The 24,511-nt window shown below is 38.7% G+C and overlaps 1 protein-coding gene across 4 annotated transcripts; it reads left to right on the top strand.

Annotated features, from left to right (window-relative positions):
- The first annotated feature begins 4,298 nt into the window (after window positions 1-4,298).
- Window positions 4,299-23,719, top strand: LOC139651407 (uncharacterized). Of its 4 annotated transcripts, XM_071528304.1 has the most exons (14): window positions 4,299-4,511; window positions 8,426-8,716; window positions 9,759-10,028; window positions 11,438-11,512; window positions 11,773-11,835; window positions 12,211-12,252; window positions 12,590-12,634; window positions 13,734-13,778; window positions 14,116-14,160; window positions 15,261-15,305; window positions 18,779-18,823; window positions 19,748-19,792; window positions 20,367-20,411; window positions 21,329-23,719. In XM_071528304.1, exons 1-14 carry the CDS (start codon window positions 4,454-4,456, stop codon window positions 21,388-21,390), a joined length of 1,176 nt encoding a protein of 391 aa, XP_071384405.1. In that variant the 5' UTR covers window positions 4,299-4,453; the 3' UTR covers window positions 21,391-23,719. The 4 variants fall into 4 exon arrangements, with proteins under 4 accessions (XP_071384405.1, XP_071384406.1, XP_071384407.1 ...); XM_071528305.1 differs by lacking the exon at window positions 14,116-14,160; XM_071528306.1 differs by lacking the exon at window positions 18,779-18,823.
- The last annotated feature ends 792 nt before the right edge of the window (window positions 23,720-24,511 follow it).

Raw genomic sequence — 24,511 nt, 5'->3', positions numbered from 1 at the left:
ACCCATAACTTATAACTTATATCTAACTGTGCAATACCATTTTTTTGTGTGCAATAATTCAACTGCAATAATTCAACTGTGCAATACTTATTAATTATTTAATTATTTACACTGGTGTATGTATATATTGGAGTATGATGCATATTGTACAGAATTCTTATTTCTCTTATTTCTATATTATTATTATTATTTTATTCTCATTGTTATATATTGTAGTATAATGCACATATTTTACATATTTCTTACTTTCGTATTTCTATTTTTCTTATAATTTCTTATAATTTCTCTACGCTTGTATATATTCACTTCTACAATGTGAGCAGCTGCAATGTAACCCAATTTCCCCTCGGGGATCAATAAAGTATTTCTGATTCTGATTCTGATTCTGATTTTACACCTCCATCATTGAGTCCATCCTCACCTCCTCCATCACCATCTGGTATGTTGCTGCCACTGTCAAGGACAAGGGCAGACTGCAGCGTATCATTCGCTCCGCTGAGAAGGTGATTGGCTGCAATCTGCCTTCTCTCCAGGACCTGTACGCCTCCAGGACCCTGAGGCGAGCAGGAAAGATTGTGGCCGACCCCTTCCACCCTGGACACAAACTTTTTGAAACACTCCCCTCTGACAGGAGGCTGCGGTCCATCAGGACCAAAACCTCACGCCACAAGAACAGTTTCTTCCCGTCTGCAGCTGCCCTCATCAACAAGCCCCAGGACCCCCACTGACACGGATCCTTATCCCCCTCTCTATACTCCATACTGTTAACCTTTGCACATTCTCTGGTCAATATTTTGCACATTCCTGTACAAACTGTACATCTTTTTCATTCACTTTAAAAAACAGATATATTGCACATATTTTTTTATTATATTTTTATTATATTTTTATTGTATTTTTTTTCATATTCTGTATTATTTATGTTTATTGACTTTTTGACTTGCAGTACTTCCTCTTAACCTATCCCTATTATTTTCCTATTATTTTTCTCCATGTTTATGTTTATTGTATGCACCTTCATGCCAAGGCAAATTCCTTGTATTGTGAAAACTTACTCGGCAATAAACCTGATTCTGATTCTGATACCAAGAGGCTGATAATTGTTTTGTGACAAGTAGAAGAGATGGGAGAAATCAGCTATTAATGAATTCCAGATCAAGGGGACCACAATTTTTGGAAAGCTTTGGAGCTATTTTAAAGAGTTTCACAAAGCATTGATTTATAGGTTTATAGGTTTTGATCTATTTTTCCAGTTGAGAATAATAACCTTTTAAGCTAATATGGATGATGAACGGAATGGTTTAAGGTGTATAAGGATGTGGATGGAGCAGAGATCACCTAGTAAGCAAATGGAAGGACAGAGGGGAATGCTGAGGCTAGGGCTGGGCGATAGCCTATATCATTTAATATTGATATTGTGATATGAGACTAGATATCATCTGGGATTTTGGTTATATTGCGAAATAACTTAAATGTTATTTCTTCCTGGTCTTAAAGGCTGCGTAACAGTAACGTGACACAATTTTCTGAACTTAATAGCCTGTTCTATGTTGTTCTATGTAGGATATTGTCTTGTATTAACTGTGTTTTGGAGTCGCCTGTCATGAAGAAAGTATTGTTGCATATGATTTGCCAGTCTATGTTTGAGTGTTGTACTTGAAAGTCAGAGGTCCTTTTATGTATAGACAGAGAAGCAGAGTTTTCGTGAGAGAGAGAAGGATCTTGTATATCTGAGATGTCTTTTTGGTTGGTTTGAGAGGAGTTTTTGGTATAGGGGAGGCGACTGTGACGGCTATTGAAATTGATCCTGTTAATGATGATTTGTAGCTGAATTTATTGAAAGTAGCAGGGGTTCAGAATACTTAATTTCTCTTGGAGAAGTTCGAAAGACATGAGCTAACCGTCACTGAACAGCTGCCCCAGGGTGGCTACTCCTCGCTCTTTCCATTGGGGGAAGACAAAAGGTTTCTTGTTAATGGGGAACATGGGGTTGTGTGGATCTTCCAGCAAGCTGTAAAAGTTGTCTTCATACTTAAAACAGTTGAGTGTCTTGATTGAGCTGTCAGTGAAAGGGATGTTTGCAAGTATGGTTAAGAATTTTTCTCCTCTTACCAGAAGAGCTGATTCCTCTGATGTTCCATGGGATTAATTTACAAGCATCCAAAAATATCAGGGATATAATATTGTCCATTGTCCTATAGCTGCTATAGTTTGTCTATATGTTCAACTGAAAACTCCCATTTGCCACTACTCATGATAGATACCGCCAACAGTGAAAAAATATGGGTTAATTAGTGACATTTTCCAGTCAGTTAGGAGCTTTACCTACCCATCTTACTAGGTGTTATATAGTACGTTTAGAATTCTGTATGCTACGGGTGCTGTGGTGGCTCAGCTGGTAGAGTGTTTACCATTACAGTAAATGGTTGTAAATTCTGTGTCTGTAAATATCAGACACAGAATCACACACATAGACAACAAGCATCAACATTATGCCACCGCTGCCACCTTCTGGCTGTCCAGCAGTATTGTGCTCCTGAATTTCAGCTTTCTGTTTGACTGTTGGATTGCCTTGGCATCAGAGTCTCAGTGTGTAGCGCTGTGTCCTCACAGCCAGAATGGGTTTAATTCCTAGTCCTTTCTGTATGGAGTTTTTCTCAAGTCAAAAAAGGAAATGACCAAGCAGTATTATTACAGCATTTTGCATGGTGATATATTACCTCTTCATGAATGTGTCTATCAGTGTTAGCCCTAACCAGTAATCTCTTAAAATAACCTTACATTTTCATTAATTAACATTAATTCACCCCTTAATTCATGCCCCTGAATTTATGCAATCCATGCTGTTGGGAATATGAGAATTATAAATTGAGCGTGCATGAACAACATGAACAAGGGGGTAGATATGACAGGGAAAGTTGGAATTTTCTGTAACCCTAATACTTTTTTCTCTATATTTTCTTTCTCATGAATTGCATATATCTTGATATTTTTATGATTGATGGTGATTATAATTTTCATTTATTTTCATAGGCCTACCGTATATATTTCATATTTTCGTATTTTATACAGTACATCATCATAATTTTTGGCTTTGTCTGAGTATGTTCTACTGCTGGTACTTTGCACACCCTGCATACATGCTGTAAAGCCCATTGTCATACTTCTTATATTTCTACTTAATACATCTAGAATAGGAATTGTCGGTTGTGTTGTGTTCTCATTCTGTTGTTCTTTGCTTTATTCTATTACTATTTGCTGCTGTAATGAACCAATTTCCCCACAGAGCTCATTTATATTTAATCATATTTTAATTTAATCTGCCTTTTGGTTGACACTTTTATGCTGCACACCTTACAGTAACATGATACCATACTTTTTTTTTTGGCATTGTTGGCCCATGGCAGTATTAGTGCTGTGCTTCACATAAAGCTACAGGCTCCTACATGCAGTGTTGGGGGAAGCTAGTTTAAAAGTCTAAATTTACAAGCTAACTGTTACTTCACCCTGGAGGAAATTGAACAACAGCAAAGCTTCCCCTAAAGACAAATATAGTTTTGTCGACTACAGTTACTTGTTCAAAGCGCTTTTAGTAGTAGATAGTAGGCTATAGATATGTTAAAGAGAATATATCTACATCTGAAATGTCATATAGCCTAATACAAAATGATATGACTGCAAAACATACCGCAAAAAAAAAGTATGTTATTTGAAATTAAAGTCAAGTAGTCTAATGTGTTTCATGTGGCCACAGTCCAACAATTGCCTGTCATAAAGTAGTCAGCAAAAATAATTTAAAGTAGTCAGCAAAAAAAAAATTATTTTATAGCCAAAAATAGTACTTGGTTGCCTCAAAATGACAAAAAAAAGTAGGCTAATACACTAATAAATACACTCCTCCATGCAACTTTAATCTTGTTTACCAGTGAAATTAAACTTTTTATCTCTTGTGTTAATCTTGCTACACCCCACTTGTCAGAGGCTGCAAATAACAGCGCCATTTAAAGATGAAATGTTTCTACCATGGGCCAGATCTTTCCACTTCTCAGTATTTACAGTATTTTTAAGATTTGTATTTTTTTTTTCACATTTGTGCCTTTATTTGTCAAACAGTGGCGAGAGAGAGAGAGAGAGAGAGAGAGAGAGAGAGAGAGAGAGAGAGAGAGAGAGAGAGAGAGAGAGAGAGAGAGAGAGAGAGAGAGAGAGAGAGAGAGAGAGAGAGAGAGAGTGTGTGTGAGTGAGAGAGTGAGTGAGTGAGTGAGAGAGCGAGAGAGAGAGAGCATATAATGGAAAGTCTTAAAGTTTTGTTTCGGTTTCGTCCCGGAAAATGAAGAAGGGAGGAGGCGAAGCTCGTGGCCGCCATTTCTCATACACCCATGCCGACAACTCGAGATGAACTAACATATTTTTTCATATGAAGTTGTTGGTTTTTAGCTCATATTAACCTGTGGAAATGGACAGACGTGTGTGTTTCTGCCTCGTGACACTCTCGCTGTTGGGCTCCGTAGTAGGTAAGCTTGGTTAACGTTACACTTGGAAACGCCCCGGTTCGTTTTCCTTCAAAACGCCATGTTTCATTTCCCTTCTTTACTTGTTATAGTAACGCTTATAATAACAATAGAAAGCTGCTGATGTTATGTAATGTGGATGTGTTGCTGCTAAAGTGACAGCTTTTATGTGGATTGGTTTAATTCTGAGAAGCGTTAGCCTGGTTAATGGAAGATGCTACAGCTAACAGCTCCAGCTAATAGCTAACGTACAGCTAACAGGATAGGCCACCACCCAAATTAGGACTGGATTGTTAAACGACTGTAATAAAGTCTAATCTTACAAGTATTGCGAGTTGACATGTGTACATATAATAAAGTAGCCTATAGGCCAAAGAGGTGCCATCAGTTCTATTGGCTATAAGGTTTTTAGGTTATTTTTGCTGGACTTCCCCTCTCGAGCGTCCTAGTCAAGCTAGCCAAAAAAAACTTTCAGAGTAAAAGCTTGATTGAAATGTTGCAATAGAAAATACCAAAATGAAAACAAAGAATACATTTAAGGGGGTATGTGAAACGCATTTTGGTGTTAGAATGTAACTTTAAGAACGACATAATAAAGTTTACTCGACTACATGTTTTTATTGTGAAGGTAAATCGCCTAACTTCCACTATTATTCTGGCTAGCTTGACGCGGAAATTGTGCTTGACTCACTGTATGGTTAACCGCAATTTCTCTATGGTATTTTCCCTATATTACGGCTCATTTTGAGGATGACTGGGATGAATCCCAACCCTCTCCCTTTTTAATCCATCCTTTCTACATATTACCATCAAGTTGGGGCTGAGAAAACTGCATGCAAGGGCACTTTTTGTTGTTTTTCTGCAACATTTGTGTAGCTTGCTTTTTTTGTTTTGGGGTTTACTTCTCTCTCAGCTACTGATGCAGTGGCAAGGAAAATGAGCTAAAGTAGACAAAATATTAGTAGCAAAATCGCACTAGAAGTGGAATAGTCGACTATAGCCTGACTGATTAGGGTGGGTGACCATGACTCAAAATTGAAATAATTTATTGGAACAAAAAGAGGGGTGTTTATCATAGTACATTTCTTTTATATTGATTAAATATACGTTTACATTAGTTCTATTCTTGTCTTTTTTGGGGGCCCTCTGGCTGCTGGGGCCCAAGGCAGTTGCCTATCTTTTGGCGCTTTTCCACTGCATGGTACCGGCTCAACTCGACTCTACTCGCCTTTTTTGGTTTTCCACTGGCCAAGTACCAGGTACCAGGTACCATATTACGTAGTACCTGGTACTTTTTTTGGTAGCACCTCCGTTGAGGTTCCAAGCGAGCTGAGGCGATACCAAAAGGTGAAATGGTAAAACAGCCCCTGTTTTCAGGTATTGTGTGGCCCAAGTCATGTATTCAGCACTTGTGGAATGTCTACACACACTTCAGCCCCACCCAACAGATGGAATTGTTGAATCCGCTAAGGCACATAACTTAACGTGTATGTAATCGGCCTTAGAGTATTGACCATTTGCTGACATGTTTCACAGGAGTAGAAAGCTAATGGGAATACTGCTGAATTTTGCATTCATATGGTCAAAAGCACAGGTTGGTGTGGCTTTATGAACATTTATTACTGGTTCCTATAGCCAGACAAGAGAGAGGAGTTTGTACCAGCTCCTAATCTGTGATGTCACATTAATGAAAAATGTGCTTTAAGATGAATGATTTTCTCAGGATAGGGATTATACTCTGGTCAAGCATTGTTGCTGTTGTGTGTAAAAGCTGAAACAAACATTATCTGGCAAGGCGACTGCTCTAGTGTACTGTAACTGCTCAGTATTTAGCATAAAAGGCCTGTGAGTGTGCTGGGCGGCTCCTTTCCTTTTTCTCCTTTTGGCTCGTTTCCTTCCTCTATGGGCTGCTGCGATCACTGTCAGTCATAGTTAGTTCAACAACAAAAAAACAACAACTTCATGACATCATGTTTTTACCATTTCTAGTTATCGAGGAGAGGAACAACATTTGAATTCCTACATTGCCTGGTGTCGCCCCTTAAAGTAATCATGTAACGTTTTCATATAGGCCTAAATAAATGGCCTAAACACATCAGCGATTCAGCCTATACCCAGTTCATGAAAGCTTTGACATTTGCTGTTCTAAACACCTGCTGTCTGCTAGGTCTGCTAGGCACGCAGGGAGTGCTGTGCTTCATGTTTCAGCTTTGTTTGGAGTAAACAGAAGAAGAACGGGGTAGTTACATTGCTTCTGTGGGTAGTTATCATGAGCAGCGACAGTCACCATGGCTGAAAACACCACAGCACTTGACCTTAGCCACACGGTGGCCATTTTGAACACTCAGGTGGGAAACTCTACCTGGAAGAGCAGGTCCAGCTGCTCTACACTTAGTATTTCACAAATTCACACTGAAAAACATATCAGAAACAATTGTATCTCAAGAATCAGAGGGATATCGGTTCACTTTATAATGTATTTGGCCCATTATCTCCACCTACCAGAGTCTAGTCTAGGCAGCTAGCTAGTAGCTAACTAACTAGTAAGCTAACTTCCTGCTAAATTTAGGCAGTTGTTGTCGATGTTGCTAGCTAATCTGGTAACTGTTCGTCTATCTGAAGTCCTCACTTATATGTTGAAGTAACTAGGGCTGCAACTAACGATTTTTTACTACATTGTTACTTCATTGTTATTCAAAACACATTGCTTCAACGGAAACTTGTTACTGCTGATAAGACCAAGCTTATGTTGTTTGCCAACTCTAGAAACAGGCCTCTGAATATCCCTTCGGTGGTCACTCGAGGGAAAGGTAATAGAGCTAGTTAGCTTGTTTAAATATTTGGGCTTTTTGATCGATGCCTCCCTTACATTTACGCCGTGTGCCCAGCAGCTGGTTAAAAATTTTGTGTTTTTCTTTTTCATGTTAAAAAAGGACTTGTGGCTGCCACATGCTTACCTCTGTTGGGTTACGGTGATCTTTTATCTAATTGCGATTATTTGACAGAATATTGCAATTGCAAATGTTTAGAACTTAAATTGTTTCAAGAAAAGTGATTTTGTCAGTGTGCAGGATTTACTGAGTTTGAGTATGATGAAAGGTTTTCACCGATATTGTACTTGATTCATGGACCAAAGATTACCTGCAGCTCTAAAAAACCTTGTTTAGAAATCCATTTTGAACGACCCTTTCTTAAGCAATTAATTGCAGCCTCTGATTTGCAAATTTCAGAATTTCATATTGCGATGTCGATTTTTTTTTTTGATTAGCCTAATCCTTTTTTTCAGTGTCTTCAGGTGGTTGATACAGTTTACCATGCCTCCCTAAGATTTATCACTAATTGTATACAGTTTGCGCTCTCAAGATGTTTTTGTGCTTTCTGACCCAAATGTACGTACAGAGATTGAAAAAAGGGTGTTTATGAATCCTGCGCTTTCTGCCTGGAATATTTTCCTGAATGACTTAAAACTGAACAAGTTAATCTCGCTTAACGCTTGTAAATCCAAAATGACAGAATTGGAGGCTAATTCATTGGAATGTCACTGTTTTTAATTAACAAAGTTCTCAACTGTGTAGCGGACTATTCTTCTTCTTAAATGTTCTGTTAGTTTATGCTGTATTTTGCCTCCTGTGCTTTTATTGAAGTGTGTTCCTATATTTGGTTTTATTGTAGTCTGTCTGAAACCATTTGCACTTATCTGTGCTGCTGCTGATCTTGGCCAGGTCTCCCTTGAAAAAGAGGTTTTTGATCTCAATGGGACTTCCTGGTTAAATAAAGGTTAAATAAAAATGAAATAATATGATGCAATTTTCTCAACCTAAGGAATGCAGGTTTCACCCATCACAGAAAACTGAAAGGCTGGAAAAGTGTTGTATACTCATTTTCAACTTGACTGATAAGTTGTTCTCTCCTTGTAGCCCAAGAGGAAACACACAGTGAATTGGGAGGAAAACTTGTCTTGGAGCCAGACACTTCTGCTGTTTCCAAACCCATAAACAACATCCTGTGGAAACACGGGGTCAATATGGTGGCGGAATGGTTCAAGGATATACCTGTGGACTACTATGGACAATTTAAAGGCCGCACAAAACTGGAGACATCGACTGGACAGTTGGTTATCAGTGCTTTGGCTGCAAATGATAGTGGAGTATATTCTGTGGAGTTCAACAACAAACTCCAGAGCAAGAAATATAAGATTATTGTGATCAGTAAGTATGAATGCTGTCCGGTGAAACAAATTTTAGTGTGTGTTGTTGTATTTTGGTTTTTTCAAAGTGTGGTCAAGTTACACAATGCATTGAGAAAATGTTTAAATTTTAAGGATAGGTTAAGGGTTAGCTTTAGGCATTTTAGTGGGTAGTTTTACGCTAGGGTTAAGGATTTTTCAGAGGGCCGAAATTTACTTTTATTATTATGATTATTTTTTGGGGTTTTGGTCTTTATTGTTATATTTTTACAGTAGAGGTAGACAGGAAACATTAGGAGAGGGGTTGGGGCGGGGACGTTGCTTTTATATGGTATGTGCATTAGACCACTGACCCACCAGGACGTCCCGCTAGCAAATTTTTTTTTAAACAAAACAGCCTCTGCCTTCTAGTTGACCTGCCATGCTCCCTGCTTTTTATTTCAGTCTCTGTAAATAAATGATACTGTGTCAAAGAGCTCAGGGAAACCCCCCATGACTCTATTTTCAAGACAAAATGTAAAGGTGAGGAATTGTTGTAGAGCTGCTGTACTTCGGCAAGTTTGATGCTGCACAACTTGTGCATTCCAAACGTAAAACATACACACAAACATAAACAACTGGGATATGGAAAATGTACAGTACTGTGCAAAAGTCTTGGGCACATGCAAAAAATCGAGCAAAGACGCTTTCAAAAGTAATGAAATGAAAATTTTCTAAATATCAAAAAATGTACTATGAAGAGCAGTCTACTGACACACTAATACAGAAAACAAGAACATCTAAGACAAAATTTATTAAAAAAAGTCTAGGGTGCCTAAGACTTTTGCACAGGACTGTATAGCGGTTCCTTTCAAGTTTTCAGTGTAAAAAAAAAAGTAACTTGTGCAACTGTGAGCATGAGCAAATTTGCATCCATCTTGCTCCATTTACCTCCTTCCATTGACTTTACATGCATTCACACTGCCTCTTAATTCTTTTCCATGTTCGGTCAGAACGTAGGGTTAGGGAAAGAAGCTGAATAACTAGAATGACCTAGACTTTTCTACTGTTTTCTCCATCAACAGGCAAAATTCAAAAGGCCACGGTGTTCCTTCAGCCAGTGGCTTGTGATTCTTCATCGCCCAACTGCACTCTGGGCTGTGATGGAGGCAGCCCAGAGGCTGAACCAATCACCTACAGCTGGAGGACAGATGGAGGAGCCTGGGAAAAGTCAACACAGCTGAAGAGCATCATCAATGATGACAAATGGCACAAGATTAAAAAGATCTCCTGCCAAATGAAGAACCCAATTAGTGTGGAAGAGAGTGAACCCCATGACAATCCATTCTGGTCAGGTATGTACTATGTGTTCTCTGCACAACAACATGAATAAAAGTTTAACATTTTGTCAGCACACACACACTTACAGGATTATCAGTAAGAAAAAGCCTTCAGCTCTTAAAACCATCAAATCCACGCTTTAACGCACTTGTACAGTTTAAGTCAACTGTAGAGTTGAGACTGTAGAAATCTAGATAATTTAAAATTTTTGGGTTCTATTGTCTTTCAACCTTAAATGGGGCAGTAATGTCCACCTTTTTATAGTGAAAAAAGCCCACCAGAGTCTATATTTCTTGAGGCAGCTGAGAGTCCCAGGATGCTGTGTTTCAGTTTTATAAATCTGAGATTGAACGTGTGCTGACCTTTTCAGTAATAGTTTGGTATGGTAATCTGACCTCCATGGAGAGTCACCAGCTGGAGAGAGTGATCAAAACTGCATCCAAGATAATTGGATGTTCACTACCATCTCTCTCCTCAATTTACAAACTTACAAACCTTAAACAGAGGGCTTTGGAGATCATAAATGACCACTCTTATCCAGCTTTCCCTCTCCTTGAGTTCTTGACTTAACATGAAACCCTGTTGCCCTACTACTGAGTTTGTTCATTTGTTGAAACAGTGACCATTAGTAATGCCATTGGACAACAAGGCAACATTAAACATGTTGTCCTCCATGAATGATGAAGTCCCCATGGGTCAATCGGTAACAAATATGTTACCTTGGTTTGAACTGTATTGTAGTTCCCCCTTGGGCCAATCAGTATAATTTGAATACTGAAATACAGCAGTGAGAATCATCATTTCCCCAAGTTTTGTCAAAAGTATTGTGATATAAAATTTTAGATAGCGCCCAGCCTAAATACTATAGGAATATTATAGTGATTTTTCCCTCCCTGACTGGTGGATGTACATACGACTGTCAATCAATGACGCATATGGGCAGGAAAGACTAGAGTGAGAGAGAGTGGTGGTGGAGTGAGGATCGTCTGGGTAGTAAACTTGGTTTTTGTCACTACCTTTTGGTAACAGGAAGACACAACAATGATGGATTTTAAGTGAAAACAGTCAAGTGAAATTTGTTTCTGTGCCTTTAGTTAGATGGTAATTTAATAGATGCAGATTCATTTACATATGTGATGAATTTATTTGTAAGTGTAAATCACATTTGTACTGTTAATGATTTTGCATCATTTGGGACTGGGAAAGCAAGACATGATTTTATTTTTAGTAAAGGTTATTTGATTTTTGGACTTTGTTGTCAGTAATTTGAAAATGCAATAAATCTATAGTACACTGTTTTACTTCAATACTGTTTTTGTTTAATTGTGGGTTGACCTTGAAGGAAGAATAAAACCCACTTAATGAATCTTTTGACTTGAAAGTAAATTAAACCCAGCGATGACTAAGCCTTGTTTTTAAACAGAACCATCTTATGGTTGGATTGCTGCTGTGGTGATTGGCCTGGTTGTTTTTGCGGTGATTGTGGTGCTGAAACTTAGTAAGTATTTTTATTTGCTGTAAGTATTCACATGTGGGTTAAGTTCCTAATCAGCAGCTACATGTTATGCAAATACATATTTGGCTGTGTTATTGTGCTTTGTTTTATATCTTGTGCTGTGTGTGTGTGTGTGTGTGTGTGTGTGTGTGTGTGTGTGTGTGTGTGTGTGCGCGCGTGCGCACACGCCTGCAGGCAGACAAGCCAAAACATGAAACCATACATTGATGAAATATTGCCATTCTGTTTGTGTTTCATTTCAGAGACTGGATTACTGGATAATATACCACTCCCTTGTTTGAAGACAACGGCTAGCAATAAAACAGGTGAGCATTTCCCACCAAAACATATTTAGAAAACCATGTTAAGGAGTGGGATGCCTGACATGTGGATGCATCTCAGTGTCTCATACTTACTTGTCGTAAGTGTAAAAATACTCATTTTCAATATTTGATACATATTTTTCTACTGCATGAACATATTCAAATTTCAGTAGCTTGTTGCCTATATGAACAGGAGGTTGTATAAGACAAATAAATATTGAAATAGGTGGTTGTAAATTCTTTCTCTTCCAGTAATAGCAAATATATTCATTGATGTTTTTTGGCATTCCTCACAGAAGTGGGAAAGGAGTTAGCAGTGTTGACTATCTATCCTGACCATGAAATGAAATTAAAACTGCTCTTTTTTCCTCTCTGCAGGTGATGTCCCAGCATCACCAAATTCTGGTGATCCAGAAAAAGGCAAGTCTCCTTGGCTTCTGTGACACTGTAAAATATAGAATCAAATTAAATAATAAAAAAAAAAATTGTAGCAAGATAAATAATGTCAGTGCTCAAGAAAATAGTTTTGGTGCTTTTGCTGTGAATATTGCTGAAACCTTAGTTCACCTTCAGAAATAAAGTGAATAAAGTGACTCAATTTGTGTAAAACAATAGTGACATCCTGTCCACTACTCTGCCCAGTGTTGCTGTAATTTACTGTGGAAGCATAACGCTCCCACACTGGTGGCCAGTTGGTGTTAACTATCTATCCTGACCATGAAATGAAATTAAAACTGCTCTTTTTTCCTCTCTGCAGGTGGTGTCACAGGACCAGCACCTTCTGCTGATGGTTCAGGACAAGGCAAGTCTTCATGGTTTCTGTGACACTGTAAAATGCAGAATCAAATGAAATAAATGAAATGTTTTTTTGTAGCAACATAAATAATGTCAGTGCTCAAGAAAATAGTTTTGGTGCTTTTGCTGTGCATTTAAAAGCAGTTAAACTTTAAGAATGAAGGCTCTTTTTGATGTTTTATAATATATTTACAATGGACAGTTTGTTTTTATGCCTTATAATAAGAAAAAGAAATATGTCAATATTGCTGAAACTTTAATTTACTTTCAAAAATAAAGTGAATGCCAGTGACTCAATTTGTATAAAACAATAGAGACACTCTGTCTTCGTCTTGTCCACTACTCTGCCCAGTGCTGCTGTAATTTACTGTGGAAGCATAAAGGGCTTTTTCCACGGGAGGCAACAGCCGCATGTGGACTCTCTCCACATCCCTTCCCTTCCCATGTGAAGGGAAAAAATAGCTGGTGCTCCACGCGTGGTAACCATAGAAACGGCCGCAACGCACAGCTGTGTAGTCCAGAAGATGCTGCTATAATAACGGCTAGCTAGCTAACGTTAGCATATTTACATAGCCATATATAACTACTGAATTGTAATGTACATACCTGATACACGCATTCTTGCACCGACACTTTGGGCTCTCATTAATGTCCTGGTAGCTGCTTAGAAAGCAGTCACTCAATTTTGGGAAATCACAGACCCCAAGAATCAACTTTTCCTCCATTTTTCAAACTCCGTGACAACAGAACAAACTCTCATTTCACTAGTCAGGCGACATGTTGTCCACTGATAATCAGTTGTGTGGTGAAAGTCAAAAAGTTAAACACAATTCAACTCTGACTGACGGGGCGGGCGGGCGTGTGCGCGTACGAGCGCGAACACAACTTTTTCACGAGTGCGAGCCCCAGCGTCCCGCTCCGCCTGCCAATCCGTCCGCTCCACCGCATCTCCCCGCGCACCTGTCATTGAAAATGAACGAGGACCAGGCGATTGTTGCTTCCCGTGTAAAAGGCCCTTAACGCTCCCACACTGGTGGCCAGTTGGTGTTAACTATCTATCCTGACCATGAAATGAAATCAAAACTGCTCTTTTTTCCTCTCTGCAGATGGTGTCAAAGGACCAGCACCTTCTGCTGATGGTTCAGGACAAGGCAAGTCTTCATGGTTTCTGTGACACTGTAAAATGCAGAATCAAATTCAATATATGAAATGTTTTTTGTAGCCACATAAATAATGTCAGTGCTCAAGAAAATAGTTTTGGTGCTTTTGCTGTGAATATTGCTGAAACCTTAGTTTACTTTCAGAAATAAAGTGAATGAAGTGACTCAATTTGTGTAAAACAATAGTGACATCCTGTCCACTACTCTGCCCAGTGTTGCTGTAATTTACTGTGGAAGCATAACACTCCCACACTGGTGGCCAGTTGGTGTTAACTATCTATCCTGACCATGAAATGAAATTCAAACTGCTCTTTTTTCCTCTCTGCAGGTGGTGTCACAGGACCAGCACCTTCTGCTGATGGTTCAGGACAAGGCAAGTCTTCATGGTTTCTGTGACACTGTAAAATGCAGAATCAAATGAAATAAATGAAATGTTTTTTTGTAGCAACATAAATAATGTCCGTGCTCAAGAAAATAGTTTTGGTGCTTTTGCTGTGCATTTAGAAGCAGATAAACTTTAAGAATGAAGGCTCTTTTTGATGTTTTATAATATATTTACAATGGACAGTTTGTTTTTATGCCTTATAATAAGAAAAAGAAATATGTCAATATTGCTGAAACTTTAGTTTACTGTCAAAAATAAAGTGAATGCCAGTGACTCAATTTGTATAAAACAATAGAGACACTCTGTCTTCGTCTTGTCCACTACTCTGCCCAGTGCTGCTGTAATTTACTGTGGAAGCATAAAGGGCTTTTTCCACGGGAGGCAACAGCCGCATGTGGACTCTCTCCGCATCCCTTCCCTTCCCATGTGAAGGGAAAAAATAGCTGGTGCTCCACACGTGGTAACCATAGAAACGGCCGCAACGCACAGCTGTGTAGTCCAGAAGATGCTGCTATAATAACAGCTAGCTAGCTAACGTTAGCATATTTACATAGCCATATATAACTACTGAATTGTAATGTACATACCTGATACACACATTCTTGCACCGACACTTTGGGCTCTCATTAATGTCCTGGTAGCTGCTTAGAAAGCAGTCACTCAATTTTGGGAAATCACAGACCCCAAGAATCAACTTTTCCTCCATTTTTCAAACTCCGTGACAACAGAACAAACTCTCATTTCACTAGTCAGGCGACATGTTGTCCACTGATAATCAGTTGTGTGGTGAAAGTCAAAAAGTTAAACACAATTCAACTCTGGCTGACGGGGCGGGCGGGCGTGTGCGCGTACGAGCGCGAACACAACTTTTTCACGAGTGCGAGCCCCAGCGTCCCGCTCCGCCTGCCAATCCGTCCGCTCCACCGCATCTCCCCGTGCACCTGTCATTGAAAATGAACGAGGACCAGGCGATTGTTGCTTCCCGTGTAAAAGGCCCTTAACGCTCCCACACTGGTGGCCAGTTGGTGTTAACTATCTATCCTGACCATGAAATGAAATTTAAAACTGCTCTTTTTTCCTCTCTGCAGATGGTGTCAAAGGACCAGCACCTTCTGCTGATGGTTCAGGACAAGGCAAGTCTTCATGGTTTCTGTGACACTGTAAAATGCAGAATCTAACCCTAAGGCTTTCTGGTAGAAAGCCTTAGGGTAACCCTAACCCCTACCTAAACCATAACCGTGGATTTCTGTCAGAAAGGCTTTCTGGCAGAAAGCCCTGAAGGCAAACTTCTCCCGTGTGCGGCAGCGGCGGCCAAATAACGTTATCCAACTGTACACAAAGCTATGCTAAGGTTAGCCAGCTAGCTGTAACTTAGCTACGCTGCATGGATCTGGCGTTTGTACAGTGAACTACAATGCTGATTTACAGCAACGGTGAAATAAACAATGGTAAGCTGTAATGACACAGCAAGGTGAACTACAGTCATTCAGGAAATGATGAATACATATAACGTTACATATTCCGTGTAGTTCACTAATAGTTAGTGTTATTGCAGATAACAGATAGCGACATTGCTGAGCCTCACGGTGAAACTATTGCTGTTTTCACATATGAAAACTGGCTAGCAAGCTAACGCCAACCTATAATGTTATAAATACAGCCAATGTAACGTTATCACCCGACAAAGTTCACACATAATCAGAGTTCCTCCTCACAAAAACACAGCACTGAAAACATACTTAACCTACATATAACTTCAATTAATAGCCCGAGAGAGAGAGATGGTAGAGCGAGCTAGAGAGAGAGAGAGAGAGATGGTCGAGCGAGCTAGAGAGAGAGAGAGAGAGAGAGAGAGAGAGATGGTCGAGCGAGCTAGAAAGTGAATGAAGAGAGGGAGCGGTAGTAGCGAGAAAGCCGGTGAATCAGAGAAATAAAACGTTATTTTCTGATTGTTTCACAGCGGTTACGTTCTAAAGCACAGAGAGAGAGGGCGAGAGAGGGAGAGAGCCCCGTATCAAAATATCGGTAGCCTACCTTAGAAAAGATCAACAGAGAAATGTCTTGCTGCTGCTTCTCCTGAGTTTTGTTCAGCAAATTTGACAACTGACAGCTTGAATTTCAGGTCGTACTTTTTTCTCTGTGCCGCCATGGCGATCAGCAAATGTGACTGACATTTGAATGCAAGTAAAAAAAAAAAAAAAAGAAACTGCTTCCTCATCTATCAACATGATGCCGCCTGTCCATCACGTTCATATGGTCACCGTTTTGGCCGATACACAGGATGCTCGCTCGCGCCTACGGAGTGCGGGCACATGCGCGAGCACGAGCAACAGGATGCTGACTGCAGTTACCTTAACGGCCACAGGTGTCACTAATAACAAGCATTTTCTGAATCTTACAAACAGTACCTTTAAATAAATGAAATGTTTTTTTGTTTTTTTTTTAGCAACATAAATAATGTCAGTGCTCAAGAAAATAATTTTGGTGCTTTTGCTGTCAATATTGCTGAAACCTTAGTTTACCTTCAGAAATAAAGTGAATAAAGTGACTCAATTTGTGTAAAACAATAGTGACATCCTGTCCACTACTCTGCCCAGTGTTGCTGTAATTTACTGTGGAAGCATAACGCTCCCACACTGGTGGCCAGTTGGTGTTAACTATCTATCCTGTCCATGAAATGAAATTAAAACTGCTCTTTTTTCCTCTCTGCAGGTGGTGTCACAGGACCAGCACCTTCTGCTGATGATTCAGGACAAGGCAAGTCTTCATGGTTTCTGTGACACTGTAAAATGCAGAATCAAAATAAATGAAATGTTTTTTTGTAGCAACATAAATAATGTCCGTGCTCAAGAAAATAGTTTTGGTGCTTTTGCTGTGCATTTAAAAGCAGTTAAACTTTAAGAATGAAGGCTCTTTTTGATGTTTTATAATATATTTACAATGGACAGTTTGTTTTTATGCCTTATAATAAGAAAAAGAAATATGTCAATATTGCTGAAACTTTAGTTTACTTTCAAAAATAAGGTGAATGCCAGTGACTCAATTTGTATAAAACAATAGAGACACTCTGTCTTCGTCTTGTCCACTACTCTGCCCAGTGCTGCTGTAATTTACAGTGGAAGCATAAAGGGCTTTTTCCCCGCGCAGCTCTCATTGAAAATGAACGAGGACCAGGCGATTGTTGCTTCCCGTGTAAAAGGCCCTTAACACTCCCACACTGGTGGCCAGTTGGTGTTAACTATCTATCCTGACCATGAAATGAAATTAAAACTGCTCTTTTTTCCTCTCTGCAGGTGGTGTCACAGGACCAGCACCTTCTGCTGATGGTTCAGGACAAGGCAAGTCTTCATGGTTTCTGTGACACTGTAAAATGCAGAATCAAATTCAATATATGAAATGTTTTTTGTAGCCACATAAATAATGTCAGTGCTCAAGAAAATAGTTTTGGTGCTTTTGCTGTGCATTTAGAAGCAGATAAACTTTAAGAATGAAGGCTCTTTTTGATGCTTTATGATCCAGATGATGATCCAGAAAAAGGCTAGTCTCCTTAGCTTCTGTGACACTGTAAAATATAGAATCAAATTAAATAATGAAAAAAAAAAATTGTAGCAAGATAAATAATGTCAGTGCTCAAGAAAATAGTTTTGGTGCTTTTGCTGTGAATATTGCTGAAACCTTAGTTCACCTTCAGAAATAAAGTGAATAAAGTGACTCAATTTGTGTAAAACAATAGTGACATCCTGTCCACTACTCTGCCCAGTGTTGCTGTAATTTACTGTGGAAGCATAACGCTCCCACACTGGTGGCCAGTTGGTGTTAACTATCTATCCTGACCATGAAATGAAATTAAAACTGCTCTTTTTTCCTCTCTGCAGGTGGTGTCACAGGACCAGCACCTTCTGCTGATGGTTCAGGACAAGGCAAGTCTTCATGGTTCCTGTGACACTGTAAAATGCAGAATCAAAATAAATGAAATGTTTTTTTGTAGCAACATTACGGAAGAGGATTAGGGCCACATGTGAAAAATGTATTTGAGTTCTGAGTTTAAAGTCAGAATTCTGACTTTAAACTCAGAATTCTGACTTTAAACTCAGAACTCAAATAAATTTTTCACATGTGGCCCTAATACTCTTCCGTACAACATAAATAATGTCAGTGCTCAAGAAAACAGTTTTGGTGCTTTTGCTATCCATTTAAAAGCAGATAAACTTTAAGAATGAAGGCTCTTTTTGATGTTTTATAATATATTTACAATGGACAATTTGTTTTTATGCCTTACAATAAGAAAAAGAAATATGTCAATATTGCTGAAACTTTAGTTTACTTTCAAAAATAAAGTGAATGCCAGTGACTCAATTTGTATAAAACAATAGAGACACTCTGTCTTCGTCTTGTCCACTACTCTGCCCAGTGCTGCTGTAATTTACTGTGGAAGCATAAAGGGCTTTTTCCCCGTGCAGCTCTCATTGAAAATGAATGAGGACCAGGCGATTGTTGCTTCCCGTGTAAAAGGCCCTTAACACTCCCACTCTGGTGGCCAGTTGGTGTTAACTATCTATCCTGACCATGAAATGAAATTCAAACTGCTCTTTTTTCCTCTCTGCAGGTGGTGTCACAGGACCAGCACCTTCTGCTGATGGTTCAGGACAAGGCAAGTCTTCATGGTTTCTGTGACACTGTAAAATGCAGAATCAAATTCAATAAATGAAATGTTTTTTTGGTTTTTTTTGTAGCAACATAAATAATGTCAGTGCTCAAGAAAATAGTTTTGGTGCTTTTGCTGTGAATATTGCTGAAACCTTAGTTCACCTTCAGAAATAAAGTGACTCAATTTGTGTAAAACAATAGTGACATCCTGTCCACTACTCTGCCCAGTGTTGCTGTAATTTACTGTGGAAGCATAACGCTCCCACACTGGTGGCCAGTTGGTGTTAACTATCTATCCTGACCATGAAATGAAATTAAAACTGCTCTTTTTTCCTCTCTGCAGGTGGTGTCACAGGACCAGCACCTTCTGCTGATGATTCAGCACAAGGCAAGTCTTCATGGTTTCTGTGACACTGTAAAATGCAGAATCAAATGAAATAAATGAAATGTTTTTTTGTAGCAACATAAATAATGTCAGTGCTCAAGAAAATAGTTTTGGTGCTTTTGCTGTGCATTTAGAAGCAGATAAACTTTAAGAATGAAGGCTCTTTTTGATGTTTTATAATATATTTACAATGGACAGTTTGTTTTTATGCCTTATAATAAGAAAAAGAAATATGTCAATATTGCTGAAACCTTAATTTACTTTCAAAAATAAAGTGAATGCCAGTGACTCAATTTGTATAAAACAATAGAGACACTCTGTCTTCGTCTTGTCCACTACTCTGCCCAGTGCTGCTGTAATTTACTGTGGAAGCATAAAGGGCTTTTTCCCCGCGCAGCTCTCATTGAAAATGAACGAGGACCAGGCGATTGTTGCTTCCCGTGTAAAAGGCCCTTAACACTCCCACACTGGTGGCCAATTGGTGTTAACTATCTATCCTGACCATGAAATGAAATTCAAACTGCTCTTTTTTCCTCTCTGCAGATGGTGTCACAGGACCAGCACCTTCTGCTGATGATCCACAACAAGGCAAGTCTTCATGGTTTCTGTGACACTGTAAAATGCAGAATCAAATTAAATAAAGCAACATAATGTCAGTGCTCAAGAAAATAGTTTTGGTGCTTTTGCTGTGCATTTAGAAGCAGTTAAACTTTAAGAATGAAGGTTAGAATATGATTCAGCGGGAAAAGGCTGTAGAATATTGGCTTCTGCACACAACCAGAATATAACAAGAAGCAATAGATATAGTACAAAATAAAATAATCAAACAATAAAAGCCATAGACATAAATAGGCCTAATTAAAGGATTATATAAGCCCTATGCTGACATTTTCAACATGTTAAGTAGCCTAGACTATAAAAAGTGGAAAGAAATGGATTACTAACATTTGTGTTCTTCTCTCAAGTAGAACAAACTTTTATAATAGTTAAATGTAAGCATTACTAAACATAATAGCGAAACGTAACATTGTTTCTGCTACCAAGGCTAGAGGGGATTACTGGAGGAACTGGAAATCTCATCCCTCAACGCTCCCAAACTGGTGGCCAGTTGGTGTTAACTATCTATCCTGACCATGAAATGCTCTTTTTTCCCTCTCTGCAGATGGTGGCAAAGGACCAGCATCTGCTCCTGACGATTCAGATCAAGGCAAGTCTTCATGGTTTCTGTGACACAGTAAAATGCAGAATCAAATTAAATAAATGATTTTTTTTTTTTTTTTTTGTACCAACATAAATAATGTTTGTGCTCAAGAAAATAGTTTTGGTTCTTTTGCTGTCAGTAATGCTGAAACCTTAGTTTATTTAAAAAAATTAAGTGATTGCCAGTGCCAGTTTGTATAAACCAATAGAGACACTCTGTCTTCATCTTGTCCACTACTCTCTTCCCAGTGTTGCTGTAATTTACTGTGGAAGCGTTACTTTCTGCATACGTGTTTAGCAAGACGCAGGCATCTATCATTTCTATCACTATTTAAACCTATTTTAAATTCTGGACTCGGGGCTTTAAAACGCTACAGTGCAGCATTATAGAAGGTGACATCACCTGGCACTAGAGTACAACAGGTGGTGACATCACCTGGCACCAATGACCAGCCAATAGCAGATGGCCAGTTCAGTACCCTACTTTTCACCAGTAGGTGTCAGGCTTCACCAAAGATTTGGATTTGGGGTTTAGTTACTCTTAAAGTTAAAGGATCTGACGGAGGCCTGTGATGACGCTGATCACCTCAAAGTCATCCTTCTGTTGTGATACCCAGTCTGTGTAGGCAGTGTCCTCCTTGTGAAAAACATGGGAATGGCAGCATTCTAACCCAAAACTTAGTCAAAAATTAGGACGCCATGAAAGTCAGGTTGCCTGAGGCTTCTGTCAAATTGCTCAAATTAAGAAAAATAACTCCTTTTTGAAGGACGCTTTCTGGAGTGCTGCCATTGCCATGTTTTTCACGGATCCACTGGAAGCTAGTTTGTAGGTTTTTGCAGAGCACCAACCAGGACGTTATGCAAGGAGGTGAAGCTGCTATGTTTTTTCACTGATTTACCATTGTTTGTGTGTGTGTGTTACAGACAAGCCAATAGACGAGAGAACGCCATTAAATCCACCTGATGCAACAGAAACTGTCTTCTAACCCATGAAGTCATGTTTGGTTATATTCTGTCAACATTTTCAACATCCTGCATTCGCTCTCTCTCTGACTCTCACTCTCAATCTCTCTCTCTCTCTCTCTCTCTCTCTCTCTCTCTCTCCACTCCACTGCAGACTTGTTTTTTTAATGCAAGGAACATGTGAAGACTTTATTTTTAGGTTGTTGATATCTGATTAACAACATGAACTGTTACACAATCCTGTTGCCAAAGTGACTTGAGCTTCCACAGCTTGCTTTTAGAACAGATAATAAAATAAATTCAAATTTCAAAAACAGGCTTAATGGTTTTTAGACTTTAGTTATCAGCTAGGGAATTTTTATTTAAACCACAATTAATGCAGCAGTGTACAGTCAAATATCAAAGCTTTTGCTCATAATCTACAATGGACTGCACAGAAATGTGAAAATTATGATTTTACATGCAGTGAAGTTGTACAGACTTTTTGGACCACTAGTAGATCAATATTTTGCTCCTTAAATGACAGATTGCTGGCATGAGTGATACTTCATATTCTTTTTATTGCCATAACACCATATCTATACCCATTTAACAATTGTCTTAATGATGTGATGATACAATAATTTGTGTTATTTCTCATGCTTTATGTTAGTCCTCATCTCTTCCGCTGTTTGCAGGTCAGAGAGGTGAGGTAGCCGGTCCAGTGATGCAAAGGGCACCATAGATAAGACAATACTGATCATTCTTGATCACTATTTTGTTTTATTTGCCCCCCAAACACCTTTGTTGTAGTGTTTATTAATGTACATGGCACACTGTGAAACCAACTGCCAAAAAGAATTAAAGCAATATTCCACTTATTTTAAAATGGGGGTTTAAAATGGGGGTTATTTGGCACTTGCAGCTGGAACGAGTTTGTAGCGTTCAGATTTTTACTTGGTGAACAGATTCAGCAACACATCAGCTTAAGACAATAAAGCAGGCTCGCGTAGCATTTCTGTTCTTGGTTTGCACCAAAATTAGTATTTAAAAATAAAAGTAGATCTGATCTCGCAAACAGGAAAATTGAAAATCACAGTAGCGGGATCTGTTGTTGAATCTGTTCACTAACATGTAAATATATATAATTTATAGAAGTTTTCAGTCTACTTTCGTGGCCTCATTCAAATGAATGGGAGGTAAAAAGCTGAACACTACAAACTCGTTCAGCTGCATCAGATCTTGGTGAGTAGTTTATATTCTGGTTTTCATGGTGGTGAAGTGCCGAATAACCCCCATGTTAAAACTAAGTGGAATATTTCTTTAATGTTGATGAACAGGTAATGAGAGGGCTGCAGAGAAAGTCTGTAGAAAGTCATTCATGCTTTTATCTCCTCATGTTTGGACTACTGTAAATCTTTTAACCCCCTATGAGACAAAATGTACAAAATGTAGGTTTCAGACTAGAAGTGGATCGACCTGGATCGACCTGCCTCAGGAGTTCAGACTGTCATCTATTGAATCACTTAATGCTCAGAGACTTGCTTTTAGTGATGCCTTTTATCTTACTGGTTTTACAGATATTTTTACCCTTTGTTCTTAAAAATCAAATTTTATATTTTCTCATTTTATGTCTCATTTTATATTGTTCTTGTTTGGACTTGTATTAATTTATTTTATGAGTGCCATTGATTGCTTGTTAAAGCACTTTGTCAGCTGTTTTTTAAAAAAAAAACTGCTATATAAATAAAATGTACTAGTATTGTAAACAGTATAATTACAAAAAAGAAAGCCACACTTTAATTATTTCTCAAAATGCTATTGTTTTTGTGTTATCTCTGAACAATCAAAATATGTTTTGCAGTCATTAAACCAGGCTCCTTTTCAGGAATCTTTTTGTTGAATTGTGAGTCTGTGCATCAGGATAGCTTTTAACCAACCTGTATCCTGTTGGATTGAAGACTTTTTTTATATAAATATTTGTTGAAGTGTTTCATGGGTTCAAGGGTAATGAAAGTTAGAGACTGCTTCTTTTGTCTCCCCATGTGATGTGTGTGTTTTTAGGCTGATTAAGTGTCTTGGCCAAGACTACCTAATCAGTCTCTATTGCTGAATTCATCAATTACTTTAAAATGTCTGAAACAGCAAAAACAAAAAAATAAGTGCCCTTATGTCCATTTATCTCTTTTTATGGCTGTAATTACTAATGTAAATATCAATGTAACATGGACATCACATTGACACTCGAATTGAGTTTTTCTTGCCTTGCCTTTTTGTATTGGCCACTGTTATGATGTTGTTGCTGTCTTCTGTACATTATTTCTTCAATAAATACAAAAGTCCCAAGGCTATCATGATGGACACAAAAAACAATCCATACAAATGTTTGTTCATTAATCATTTATTAATAGTGAACTATAGGGCCCAGCCACGATAGATTGTCATAGTCCTCATTGAAACCTCTTCACTCCCCTAGGCCATGGACACCTCTGCCTGGAACATGCTGAAGCCTTCAATAATGTCCAAACATTTGTTACACTTAAAACACACACAGCACATAAGTGCATCTATGCATCTCACAGCAAACAATGTTAAGTACTCAGACACATTTAAACAGACAGTTTGAATAAATATAATTCAGTACACAGAACTCACAATACTACAAGATACAATAAGCATTTCCTACAACCCACTTAACCTGACACAATTATCTAGTATCAAGTTGTGATATCTAGATAAACATACCGAACATTTATCTACATTTGTTTTTAAAACGCAGTAACACTATACTAGCAAAGCCCTCAGTCAAAGTGTTAATACTGTTGCACAACTGGCAGAAGGCTGCCAGCACGTTCATTGTGTTCCCCTTCTTCCCTGGTGTTATTTCATAACAGGGTTTCCCCACTGCCCCGACTACATGAGCTGAAGAAAAGTTGTCCTGGAGGCCTGATTCATCACAGTTCCACAGATAACCAGGGACACAAAGCTCCCTGTGAGGTACATAGCAGAAACGGGAAAGCTTGGGCCCTTTCAAGGGACAGCCCGATGACCTGGCTGCTGACAGTGAAAACAAATCAAATGGTTAGATGCAGAACTCCGCTCAGAGGATCCTTTTGCTGACCCAAAAGTACTGCACTTTGACCACCTTCCTTGTGATCAGCTCAT

The sequence above is a fragment of the Centroberyx affinis genome, unplaced genomic scaffold (genome assembly GCF_046629955.1).
Source record: "Centroberyx affinis isolate AG114_WGS23_722 - 3 ecotype Tasmania unplaced genomic scaffold, CSIRO-AGI_Caff_v1 ptg001654l_1, whole genome shotgun sequence".
In the NCBI taxonomy this organism is placed as follows: domain Eukaryota; kingdom Metazoa; phylum Chordata; class Actinopteri; order Beryciformes; family Berycidae; genus Centroberyx; species Centroberyx affinis.
The sequence above is the reverse complement of the archived record's forward strand: the minus strand, read 5'-3'. Positions and strand labels throughout refer to the sequence as shown.

Bases quoted from the DNA above. Each gene is read 5' to 3' on its own strand.
- LOC139651407 (XM_071528304.1), top strand. From the start codon at position 4,454: ATGGACAGACGTGTGTGTTTCTGCCTCGTGACACTCTCGCTGTTGGGC. The intron at 11,836-12,210 runs GTGAGCATTTCC...TCCTCTCTGCAG, and splicing joins AACGGCTAGCAATAAAACAG to GTGATGTCCCAGCATCACCA. The intron at 19,793-20,366 runs GCAAGTCTTCAT...CCCTCTCTGCAG, and splicing joins TGCTGATGATCCACAACAAG to ATGGTGGCAAAGGACCAGCA.